The 12327-nt window shown below is 43.8% G+C and overlaps 1 protein-coding gene and 2 long non-coding RNA genes across 3 annotated transcripts; all 3 read right to left on the reverse strand.

Moving 5' to 3' along the window:
* Positions 1-265: 265 nt before the first annotated feature.
* On the reverse strand, positions 266-1342 carry LOC116678074 (uncharacterized). The gene is made up of 3 exons (XR_004329153.1): positions 1202-1342; positions 953-1111; positions 266-319 (listed from the first exon to the last, which is right to left on the reverse strand). It is a non-coding gene; the product is annotated as an uncharacterized LOC116678074 (long non-coding RNA).
* Positions 1343-1563: 221 nt separating this feature from the next.
* On the reverse strand, positions 1564-5449 carry LOC116678079 (CMRF35-like molecule 9). The gene is made up of 5 exons (XM_032508161.1): positions 5283-5449; positions 4336-4677; positions 3815-3969; positions 3435-3538; positions 1564-1702 (listed from the first exon to the last, which is right to left on the reverse strand). The coding sequence occupies exons 1-5, from the start codon at positions 5320-5322 to the stop codon at positions 1564-1566; spliced, it is 780 nt and encodes a 259-aa protein (XP_032364052.1). The 5' UTR covers positions 5323-5449.
* A 2487-nt stretch (positions 5450-7936) lies between these two features.
* On the reverse strand, positions 7937-9767 carry LOC116678076 (uncharacterized). The gene is made up of 3 exons (XR_004329155.1): positions 9720-9767; positions 9597-9637; positions 7937-8020 (listed from the first exon to the last, which is right to left on the reverse strand). It is a non-coding gene; the product is annotated as an uncharacterized LOC116678076 (long non-coding RNA).
* Positions 9768-12327: the final 2560 nt, after the last annotated feature.

Raw genomic sequence — 12327 nt, forward strand, 5'->3', positions numbered from 1 at the left:
AAATAAAGTATAATCTAATCTAATCTAATCTAATGATAAAACCAGATTTCTTTGAGTGAATGTGACTCATTGAAAGCCCCGTGTGGCCCCTGGGGCCCCTGAGAGAGTCCATGTAGCTGACAGCGTTGAAGCTACACTGATATAGAGTAACAGTAGAGTACAGTGGAGGTGGAGTGTCTGGGGGGGGCTGCCGGCCCAGCTGGCTTCTACCCGAGAACAGAGTAGACCACGGTATCTGCGTCACCACAGGGGGCGCTGTGCAGCGAGCAGCTGGACCGCTGGGGACATCCAGCTCAGAGTAGGTGAGCTCGTCTTCAGTCTGCAAGAAAACACAAAGCTCAAACTTCATCAGCTGACTCTACTCGCCTGCTTCTTCAGGAGCAGCATTTCAGAAGGAGCTGCTGATGGAAACTGTTCACAGGGTTGGAGCTCTGAATCTGTTGTTTACCATGAACATCTGTATCAGTGACACCCCCCCCCTTTCTGTTCACACTTCCTCCTCTATGGCTTTAGAGACAGTTCAGTATGATCACTAACTGGCCTGGTTCCTGTTCCTCTATAGGTTGCTTTTCTCTATTGATGAACAAAATAGACAGATGAGAGTACTCCTCTAACTATATTAATTTAACTTAATATTCTGAGTAAATAACTGGATTTCTTTTTAATTTTGAAAACATTAAGCTCATTTAAAATCTTATTTTGTCCACAATCTTCTCTCTATTCTAGAAAGTCCTTTGCTGTACGATAACATCTTCATTTGTCTCAGGCCACGTCTCAAAGCCTGCATCCGAACATAAAAAGCCAAATGAACATTATTACATGACTCATGATGACCAAAGATAGGTAGGTGCTAGGGACAGAGAAACAGCTGTGGGAATAAAAACTAGTCCCTATCAGCTGCAGCCTGAAGGGGTTTCCTGACCCCTAAAAGCCAACCACACCCTTGACTTACTTTCATCTGAGAAGTGGGTGCAGTGACTAAGCTGTAGTCCTCGGTGGTCTCTACTCCATCTGGTTTGGTGTATTTGGCGTAAGTGTAAACTGTGGACACTTCTACAGGAGGAGATGTGCTCTGTCTGTCCTCTCTGATCTCCTCATACACTGGGTTGGCCTGCAGGAAGAGATCAGGGCTTTGGATTAATATCAGCTGGTTGATTCTGACACTACTGATGCTGAGATGTCCAGATGAACCCAAACGCACCTTTGTAACATGAGAGTACTCAGGTTCTACAGGAGGTTCTGAAAAACATGCAGTTCAGAGGATTAGAATAAAGAGATGAATTTATAAAAACTTTTGTGACTTCATTTAAACAAAGAGCTTTCTAAACTTTCTGGGCCGACCTTAAAGCTTCTATATATGAGATTTAAAACATTAATATAGCAGCAAACAACCAGCCTGTAGGAGTCCTGAGCAGAGCATGAAGTCCCAGTGGGAGATGTTCTCAGAGCTTCTCTGGTCTTTGTTTGGTAGCCAGGCCGGCCGCGGGCCTGTTAGAGCATGTGAGTCCCTCCCTTTGAAACTGTTGCCCCCCCCCCTCTGTATTAAAGAGATGTAAATATGTTTCATGCTGTCTGGACGGTGTGGACGGTCCCTGTGAACCTCTGGTCCTTCATACTGACTGTGGTTACAGAGTCTCCAAGAATGGACCTCGTCTCTTCTGTCTCTGTTGCTGTAGATGAGTCTCCTCTTTGGAAACGTCTCCTGAGTAGAAGCACTTCGGGGGACTGGAGCCAATCATTGTAATGGAGTCTGAGAGACCCCGTCCCCGTTGTTGCAAAAGACCCTCAGTGGACAGTGGCCCAGGACACAGTCGTCCATGTGAACATCCACCCTGCCTGAGATGGAGCGCCCTACGAGCTGTTTCTACTGTTGAACGGAGGTTCAGTTGAAAACCCAAGAAACACAAAGCTAAAGCTAAAAATATATGTACTGCTTGAAATATAACTCACAGCTAAAATATATGTGTTTGCTTGAAGTATAACTCTCACCTAAGATATGTGTTTGAAATACAACTCACAGGTGAAATATATATATACTGCTTAAAGTGTGCCATGTAACCCATTAATGACTTGTTTTGATGAAAGTATGTACTAAATATTAGAAACAGCTAAAACTAAAAAACTTATATTCGTTAGGTGTGACCTTTGTCACACTTTTAAGTGTGCTAAGGGTCACTTACTGTAACAAGTGGAACTGGTCTGAACTGGTCATCTGCTGTGGCCACCTGTGTGATAACGTAGTGGTGGAATTACCCTGTTTTCCAGAAGGGAGGGGGTTTTTAGCCTTGACTTTTAGTATAAATATGAGTTGATGTGGCCACTTTCTTCAGCGAAAGCATACCCACTTCTTGGGTTTTATCTAGTCTCTGATTTTGATACTCTTTGCTTTTAGGGCAGAAAGGGAAGGGAATATTTCTGTTTTTTGTACTTGTTTTTTTTGATTATTCCCAAAATAATAAAACCACCTGAGCTTGTTGTGAGCTAGGGGACCAAAAGACTTGTATTCCTTGATTTTAGTCATTTAATTTCTCTCTCTCACACCTCAGCTTTCCGAGGGTAGAAGTTTCCCTCTCATGAGGGCAGTTAAGACTCCTCTTTAACCACCTGGGCGAGTTGCAGCCCGCGGGGATCGACATTGACAGTCAGACCTCCTGTTATCTCCTAGTGGGAGTGCATTCCCCATCCGCTCTGCCGGTCAGAACCACCGAGCACTTAGCTTCTCTCGGACCGGCGACCAACGAAGGCTAGCGGGCGTCCTTGAGAAGGAGGGACCTCCGGTGACCCTGGGAGGAACGGTTCCTAACCGTGAGTACTAAGAAAAATCATTGGTTGTAAGATCCCCTCGGGCAGTGCTTAAATATACAGGGGGACAAGAGCCTGTTAGTGGGGGACGTCTGGGTAAAAATCTGAAAAGGCCTCTTGCCTCGCCTCCGGTTTCCCTGATCCGGGCGGGGGCCCTTTAACTTAGCAAGGGTGTGTGTGGTCTCTAAGTAAAAAGAACTAAAAATAATTATTACTAAAATAATAATTACTAATTCATTTTAAAAAGTGTTAAATTAGCGAATCACTGTGTGTGGATCGACAATCTAGCATTTATACAATCAGGGAAGTATCAAAGTAACTCCTTTTAATAACCATCCGCCCCGCTGATAGTAACGGGGGTTATTATACGGCAGAAGCGGGCATAGTAGGGACGGGGGAGGGAGGGGGTTACTGAGGGGAAGGTATAAAAGGAGTTAGCCCTCAACCAAACGAGAGCGATACAACACCTCAGTAACTGTCACACCGTTCGACACTACAAAGGTCTGTGTCTCTGTAGCGTGTTAATGGTTGGAATATGACTTCGCTGATCTAGTGGGTGACGTATGTGTGTGTGTGTGTGTGTGTGTGTGTGTGTTTGTGTTTGTGTGTGTATGTGTTTCCTGTAGTCTCACCTTTGGGTTTCTTGTCTCTCTTCCTGCAGAAAATCAGCAAAGCTGCTGATAATATGAGGACCAGGAGGACCAGAGGCAGAACCACATACAGCAGAGTTCTCTGGCTGTTGGAGCAGAAGAACACGTTGGTTTGACACTTCCTGGTCCATTATTAAATATATCTGGCAGCAGAACTGGACTACAAGGTACATGAGGGACCTGAGAGATCATTCATGCTGTGTTGGCCAACTAATAGTAACATCAACTTCATCTTTTTAATTCAATACTTTATAACCATTTTATAACATTTAAACCAACAAATATTGTCTATGCAGACGAGCATACATATCCATGTATGTGCTGTAACAGTATATTCAATACACACAACAAAGTAACCATACCTGAAGCTGGGGTTTCTTTCGAGGCTCGCTGGCTTCAGGGGAGGATGATGAAGGTGAGGAGGATGATGAAGGTGTGGAGCTGAAACTCTGTGATGTCATCAGTGTGGAGGATGATGGGACTGATGGTGGAGAAGGTCTGGGAGGAGAGGTTGGAGCTGTGAAACATTAAAAACCCAATCAACCAGTCAGAGAGTGATTGTAGAGATCCAAAGAAGTGGTGCTGACCAGATGCTCCCTGCAGAGAACTCGGTGCTAACATCCATGTGTTTTAATCCCACAGCTAAATGCACAAGGTCATCAATGGGTTTGGTGCTACAAGACTCCAATCAGCTGCAGTGGGGGGGCCGTCTGACTTCATCACATATTTTACACATCAGCTGTTAAAGGAGCATTCATCAGAGTTCCCAATGTTGGAAATATGCAGCTCTAAATACAACTGTTAGACTAAACATGTTGAGTTATTGGAAACATCAGCAGCTGTCAGTGAACAGTTAATAACATGACTCTCAGGAGAAACTCACCCTCTGGAACTCGGAGCTCAATCTCACAGTATGATGATGAGAATGATCTAACCAAACCCCATCTGTACCGTCCTGAGTCAGACTGAGTCAGGTTTCTGATGCTCACATACAGAACATAAGAAAATGTTGAAATCTTTATATATTCAATACTGTATCGGCCTCTGTGATCTGTGTCCTTTTCTGTCTCAATGAGAATGTCTCCGTCTTCACATTCATCCTTACAGAAGATTTTTGTGTTTCCAAATATACTGAAGGTGCATTTAATTGTGATGTCTCCTCCTTCAGTTCCTGTTCTCTGGATGATTTCTGCATTGATGAGACCGATGTTTCCATCCTGCAGTGCTGTTAAAAAGATGACCAATCAATAGTTACTATGTGTACTTCCTGTAAGATGTTGCAGTCTGATTTGTTTCACATTTCCATAAATCAAACCTAGATCCCCTCAGTCCTACTGGGAGCGTCCCAGTTCAACCAGTCTGGGACTGAGGGGTAACACTTTAAAACAACAGAGATCTGGATTCTTTCAGATTTCAACCATTAAAATAATCTCTCAGTCTGACTCAGATTTAATGTTCTCCAGAGAATAGTTTATTAGCTAGTTTCCTTTTTCTCGGATCAATTTCTTTTTGAACCAAAGTGTTGGATGGTTCCAGGTTTGTTGAGCCTCACAGAAAATTAATGAGTGGCATCTCATCTCAATATTAAAAGAAAACATAAAGTCAGAGCCTGTTGTGGTGAGTTGATCACCTTCCTTCCTCTTTCCTCCCTTCCTTCCTTTCCGTGAATCTTTATAGGTTTAGCTCTGTGTGTTGCAACAGAGTCTATTCATGAGAAACTGTTTTCCTTCTGCTGCAAAGCTGAACCGAGCGACTGTAAATGAAGAAAATAAGAAGAATTTCAGAGTAAAAAGAGAGAGAATGCTAGAAGTAGAAGCTGAGTTTACTCACTGAGGAAGAAGAAGCAGATCAGAGACTGACCCACGTTCATGTTGGAGGATCTGATGGTTTAACGCTGCCTCTCTTTCTTCTTCACTGGTAAACCAGGAACTGGTCACTTCTCTAAATGATGGAGGCCCTCCCCCAAACACATCACGCCCCCCCCCCCTCCTACTCTCCTCCCTTCTTTGAGTCTTTCTAGTGGGAACTTAAAGAGGCATTAATGTCGTATTGATGTGTACACTGAAATAAATCTCCATCTTTGTAAATATTTTTGTCATGTTGTAATTTTTCACCAAGTTTAACCTGTTTAAAATGAATCAACTCATTTCAAGATGTTTCTAAAGTGGACCTGATCTATTTTCAGGTTCATACTTGTATTTTGTCCCTTTTGTGGGAGAGAGAAATAATGCACTTTAGATTTAAATGAAACTTTTTTTCTTTTGACAACAATTTCAACCAAATAAGTTAAAAAGTCAAACCCCAAAGAGATGCAGACTGATGTCCAGGGGAAAGACTTTCAGTCTGACTGGAGCTTTCTGATCTGTGGAGGAAAAAGTTTATTTTGCATTTTTGATCCTTGACAACAGCTAAGTGGGTCACTTGTATAACTTGTTGATTCACTGTTGTATAACTACTATTATTGTTTTGTCTTTCATTTATCAATTGTATTATTGTTTTGTCTTTCATTTATCAATTGTATTATTGTTTTGTGTTTCATTTATCAATTATATAACTTGTCTTGATTGCGCATGTTTTGAGAACGGCTTTCTATCGAGCTCATGTTTTGAGAGCCGGCTTTCCTGTTTCGAAAACATGGTTTCGAGGCAGGACGCCGGACTCACCAATGAATGGGCTGGTAGCGAGGATTGACCCCCCCCCCCGCTCACACACCATCCTTGTTTGTTAAGAGAATAAAAAGACGGAGGATCCCTCGGCCCGACAGAGTCAGCTGCGAGTCACGTACGGGACGTCCAGCCATGCTGCTCTGTCCGGACTGACGGCTCTCCAGTCCTGTGTCAAGGTAAGAGCTTTGGAGTAGAGTTTACTCTGCATCACGTACTGAGTGCATGTGTGTTGTATGCTGTTTGCTTTGCTGTTTTCTGTGGGAAATAAAGTGACACATTTATTATAGCAGAAAACAGTCTGTGTGATTATTGACAGAGTAAGCCAGTTGCTTGCTGCTGTGCCGTGATCTGCGGGGAATAAATAAACATGTTTGTTTTAGCGGAGCACGGCGTTTGGGTTTGTTGACAGTGTGAGCCTGTTGAACACATCTGTACTGTAGTCCGCGGGGGATAGAGACAGGTAATCCTAGCGGAAGCAGTGTTTATAGTGCTTATTTGCTTGCAGCCGACCACCCCGCAATCCTGTCTAAAGATTTTCGCAAAACAAGATCTAACAGGATGTCACTGAGTGCTGATGTCACCACCTGGGGGAGCCATAGACCAGAACCCCACAGGGGGCTGGGTAAGTCTAGCCCCGTGGTGGAGGAGGAGAAATGGACTCAGGAGGTCTTCACCTGGTGCTTCCATTTATTTCTTCATCAATCACATGGAAGTGCAGTATTGCACGGGTGACTTATTGCAAAAATATATCAAAATTTAAAAAACAAACACAAAACTAAATACTAACTATTCAATTTATCATCACACACTGATATTAAACAAGATGAAAGGCAGAATCAGGCCCTGACTAATGGGCTCTGGCACCTGCACCCTTCCAGTCCAAAGCTGTCCTGCCCAGAGGAGCCTGGGCCTCTTTCCTTTAGACCACCATGGTGAATGAACCCTTGGGTAAATCCACTAACCTGCAATAAATGACTTGGGTAGACCCATGACAGGCTGGACTAGAAGAACAGCTCTCAACTCTCTCATTCACATATTATATCATGTCATCTCATTAATTCACTTATTTCCACTAGTGGATTACAGTATGAAGGCTTTTCAAGTAATGTGGAGAATTAAGGGAGCGCCTTGGGCCTGCCTGGTTTGACATCATGCTTTTTTCCTCTCTTTCTTTCGTCACTGATTTCAGAAACACTGGACTACAAAGACTTTATTGCTGAGTTTGGGGACAAGAAGGCAAGGACCGTGCCTTTCACTTCCTCCAGCGTGGTAAGTCGGAGTCTTTATAAAGCGATAGAAAGAATATAACGGGACATGCAGCTGAGCTGCCAAGCTGTAGGGCAGACGGCCTAGTATTCTGACAACTAAATACACCGCTATCTCTCTTAGCACCAAAACAAAAACACTACTATCTCTGTGGCAACGCCTTTCCTCCTAGTTTGGCATCTTTCAGCACCATGGACAGAGGTACACACACACAGCAAGACACACATGAACAAACACACACCACACACGGTAAGACTACAGAGCTGTCTAAATGACGGCAGGCCCGTTTGCGGGTTTACAGTCTACTTTACGCATGCATCACCCCCCCCCCCCCAAAACGTTTCTGAAACCCGAAGCCTGGATTCGGTGCATCCCTGATTTAAATGAGTCCGGACCAAGCCCCGAACCTCCTAAAGTCCTAGAAACACTTCTGGTTGGTAATAAAATCCTTCCCTGCCATGAGCAGCAGCCAGGCTTCACTGTGCATTCAGCAGAAACTCTTGCTGACGTCCTCATTGGTGTTGTATCAAAGAGAGTAGAGTATATGTGGTCCGGATCCCTGGAGGCCGGATCCAGACTCTGGTAGGTGGAGTCTGCATGGGTGGAGGGTGGAGGACAGTTCTCATACAGGTCAATCTGAACACAAAAATACAATCAAAATACAGCAACAATAACTTAACCACACATGTCAAACACTGTGGCTCCACGTCTGGATATGTAATCGTGTGATGTGAAAGCAGAAGTTGTCAACATTAAAGGAACACGCCGACTTATTAGGACTTTATCTTATCACCGTTACCCCCAGAGTTAGACTAGTCCACACATACCCTTCTTATCTCCGTGCTGCTGTACCTCTGTCTGACCCCCCCCAGCATTAGCTTAGCTTAGCACAGATGCTGCAGGTAACCGGTCCAACTAGCTACTGCTCCCAATAAGTGACAAAATAACACCAACATGTTCCTGTTTACATGGTGTGATTTGTACAGTCAGAGTGTGTGTAAATAACAAGGTCACATGACACACAGCCATCTTCTAACGGCATACTAACTGGGAACTATGTTCTAAGAAAGGTGAAGCACTGCTACTTCTGCTACTTTAGAGGGAAACAGAAGCTGTGTAATTATCTGCATTTTTTTCTTTCCCCTCTCTAGTTGTTCTCAGTGAAGAGCAACTAATATCTAATATTGGATGTTCTTAGCACAGTGGAATAAGCTGCAAGTTTTATATTTACTCTGATTTTGGCTCTGTGTTCATCTTAAACAACTCCTAAAAACAGATCTGGTTCCTAATCTGGTTCTCTCACCAGTTGTTGTGTCAGCTGTTTGTTTCAGTCAGGTGGACAGAAACATGTCTCCAAAGAAATGATCATCACCATGACTGCTGGATGTTTAAAAGATGACTGATAATGTATTACTCTGATGAGGAAATTACTATTATTGGACACTACACACAGGTCTGAAATACACACACATCCTCAGGTTCTCTACATAGACTAATGGAGACATGTCAGAGTGGGGGGGCTTGAACGAGCGACCCTCCGGTTCCCAACCCAACTCCCTACTGACTGAGCTACTGACACCCGTAGTCATGTCAGTGTGGTGTTAGTCTGGCCTTGCTGCTGCAGAGGAGGGTCTGGCTATTGATGGGAGAAAATCATGCTCTGGTTTGTTGGCATTTCTTAAAACTGATCATAGTTGTGTTTGGCGGTGCTAAGAGCTGGACGGAGCAACAGCGCCTCTGCAAAATATCCTCGGGAAGGAACTTTGTTCAAGAGTTGTTTTAGTTTAACAGAGAATTCAGATTGGACAGATAGTCTAGCTAGCGGTCTGGATTTACCCTGCAGAGATCTGAGGACCAGGTAACCATAGTCCTCAGATTGGACAGATAGTCTAGCTAGCTGTCTGGATTTACCCTGCAGAGATCTGAGGACCAGGTAACCATAGTCCTCAGATTGGACAGATAGTCTAGCTAGCTGTCTGGATTTACCCTGCCGAGCTCTGAGGACCAGGTAACCATAGTCCTCATGAATCCAGTTTAAAATGCCAAGACAAAGAAAGAGGAAGGTAACGGACATCTGAAAACGACATCCGAGAAGACTGACATCCGGTTGAATAACGACATAAAAAGTCACATGTTCAGCACAGTGCATCAGCAGCCATATTAAAAGATGACAGTGAGAGTTAACAAAGATAGATGAGATAGAGAAAGTCACCTCAGTCCTGGTGATGTCTGTGGTTCCTCTCTTGTTAGAACCTGAGGAACCGACAAAGTGTTTCTCTCTCTCTGGAATGAGGAATTATTAAAACGGTGCAGATCATGTTGAAAGATAACTCACCATCAGAGTGCTCAGTCCTCTTTTTGTAGAAGAGCAGCAGAACAGCAGACACCACCACCACCACCACACCCACCACAGGACACACATACCCAAACCAGGGGAGAACTGGAGGAAGAGAGAGAGAGAGAAGAGAGAGAGAGAGAGAGAGAACAGAGACATGATGACAAATTTAATGAATTTCATCTGACGAGAGTAAAGATGAAAGAATTTTAAAATCCTTGTGAATCTTTGTCATGATGTTGACATGAGTAATTAAAATGAAAATTGAAAGTTAAACTTTCTCTTGTTGTTGACCGTTGTGTGATGAGCTGAAACAGAAATATAAATCATAAATAATGTACCTGAAGGCACCTTGTTGTTTCAGGAAGAGTGGTTGGAGTTGTTAACACAAACACACAATCCAACACGTTTTTTAGAGAATTTACCTGAAACATTATTACTGTTGGTTTTTTAACCTGTGAATGCTGGATGACGATATTAGCCGCTTCAGGGCTCCTATCAGAGAGCACGACACAATTACTAGGAGTATATTATGCCTCATAAGTGAAATAGCCGGAGGCTGTCTGGTAAACATCACTATGGCAACAACACTGAGTAACAAGATAAACTCCACTCCAGTACTGTAGTACCAAGACCAATCCACTTCTGAAGTCCCCGTCTCGGTACCACCTTCATACCGTCGTGTCTCCGTCTCTGATAAGAGGATTCAGGACTTTACTTGAGACCCAGAGATGTAGCTAAATGCTCTGTGCATAACTGTAACTGGATGTAAAACTTCCTTCAGATGAAACCACTAACTTGACTTGTTACTGTTAACCCCTTCTCCCCCGCCCTCCAACACGCATTCATAAGAAAGAGAAAGCAGGAGACAGGAGAAGCTGTGGGTGTCTGGTCTGGTCTAGTCTGGTCTAGTCTTGATTCGATATGGATACACTCTGGTCTGGGTTTATTCTCGGGATTGCTCTGGCAATGCTGGAAATCTCGCTGGATGTCCGTTACCTTCTTTTTTCTCTCTGTTGGCGTGCTCCGGTGGATTTATGAGGACTATGGTAACTTGGTCCTCAGATCTCTGCAGGGTAAATCCAGACAGCTAGCTAGACTATCTGTCCAATCTGAGGACAATGGTTACCTGGTCCTCAGATCTCTGCAGGGTAAATCCAGACAGCTAGCTAGACTATCTGTCCAATCTGAGGACTATGGTTACCTGGTCCTCAGATCTCTGCAGGGTAAATCCAGACAGCTAGCTAGACTATCTGTCCAATCTGAGTTTTCTGTTGCGAGACTAAAACTACTTTTGAACATACACATGTTCCACCAAAACAAGTTCCTTGCAGAGACCATGTTACAGAGGCACCGTGGCTCCATCCAGGGTTTAGCACCACCCAAGACTATTATGATTGGTTTAAAGAAAGGCCGATAAACCAAAGCACACTTTTGTCCCATCCAGGAATGCTGTGTGGACTAGAAAGACCTTCCTACAGCAAAAAGAGAGCTGCACAGTTTTACACACCACTTAGCACACACCACCTCACTCCCCAGGCTCTCTGTCCCACCATTGTTGGAGATGTACCTGAAATGGCTGCTGCGGTCTGTGATGTCATCAGTGTGGAGGATGATGAAGGTGTGGAGCTGAAACTCTGTGATGTCATCAGTGTGGAGGCTGATGGGACTGATGGTGGAGAAGGTCTGGGAGGAGAGGTTGGAGCTGTGAAACATTAAAAACCCAATCAACCAGTCAGAGAGGGATTGTAGAGATCCAAAGAAGTGGTGCTGACCAGATGCTCCCTGCAGAGAACTCGGTGCTAACATCCATGTGTTTTAATCCCACAGCCAAATGCACAAGGTCATCAATGGGTTTGGTGCTACAAGACTCCAATCAGCTGCAGTGGGGGGGCCGTCCTGACTTCATCTCATATTTTACCACATCAGCTGTTAAAGGAGCATTCATCAGAGTTCCCAATAATGGAAATATGCAGCTCTAATACAACTGTTAGACTAAACATGTTGAGTATTGGAACATCAGCAGCTGTCAGTCAACAGTTAATAACATGACTCTCAGGAGAAACTCACCCTCTGGAACTCGGAGCTCAATCTCACAGTATGATGATGAGATGATCTAACCAAACCCCATCTGTACCGTCCTGATCAGACTGAGTCAGGTTTCTGATGCTCACATTCAGAACTGTATCAAAAACAATGGATATTTTATATCTGATACTGTATCTGCCTCTCTGAGCTGTGTCCTCTTCTGTCTCAATGAGAATGTCTCCGTCTTTACATTCATCCTTACAGAAGATCTCCCTCTTTCCACCCAAATTGAAGGAGCATCAACTGTGATGTTTCCTCCTTCAGTTCCTGTTCTCTGGATGATTTCTGCATTGATGAGACCGATGTTTCCATCCTGCAGTGCTGTTAAAAAGATGACCAATCAATAGTTACTATGTGTACTTCCTGTAAGATGTTGCAGTCTGATTTGTTTCACATTTCCATAAATCAACCTAGATCCCCACAGTCCTACTGGGAGCGTCCCAGTTCAACCAGTCTGGGACTGAGGGGTAACACTTTAAAACAACAGAGATCTGTATTCTTTCAGATTCAACAATTATTA

This window comes from Etheostoma spectabile, unplaced genomic scaffold, assembly GCF_008692095.1.
Source record: "Etheostoma spectabile isolate EspeVRDwgs_2016 unplaced genomic scaffold, UIUC_Espe_1.0 scaffold00006416, whole genome shotgun sequence".
NCBI lineage: Eukaryota > Metazoa > Chordata > Actinopteri > Perciformes > Percidae > Etheostoma > Etheostoma spectabile.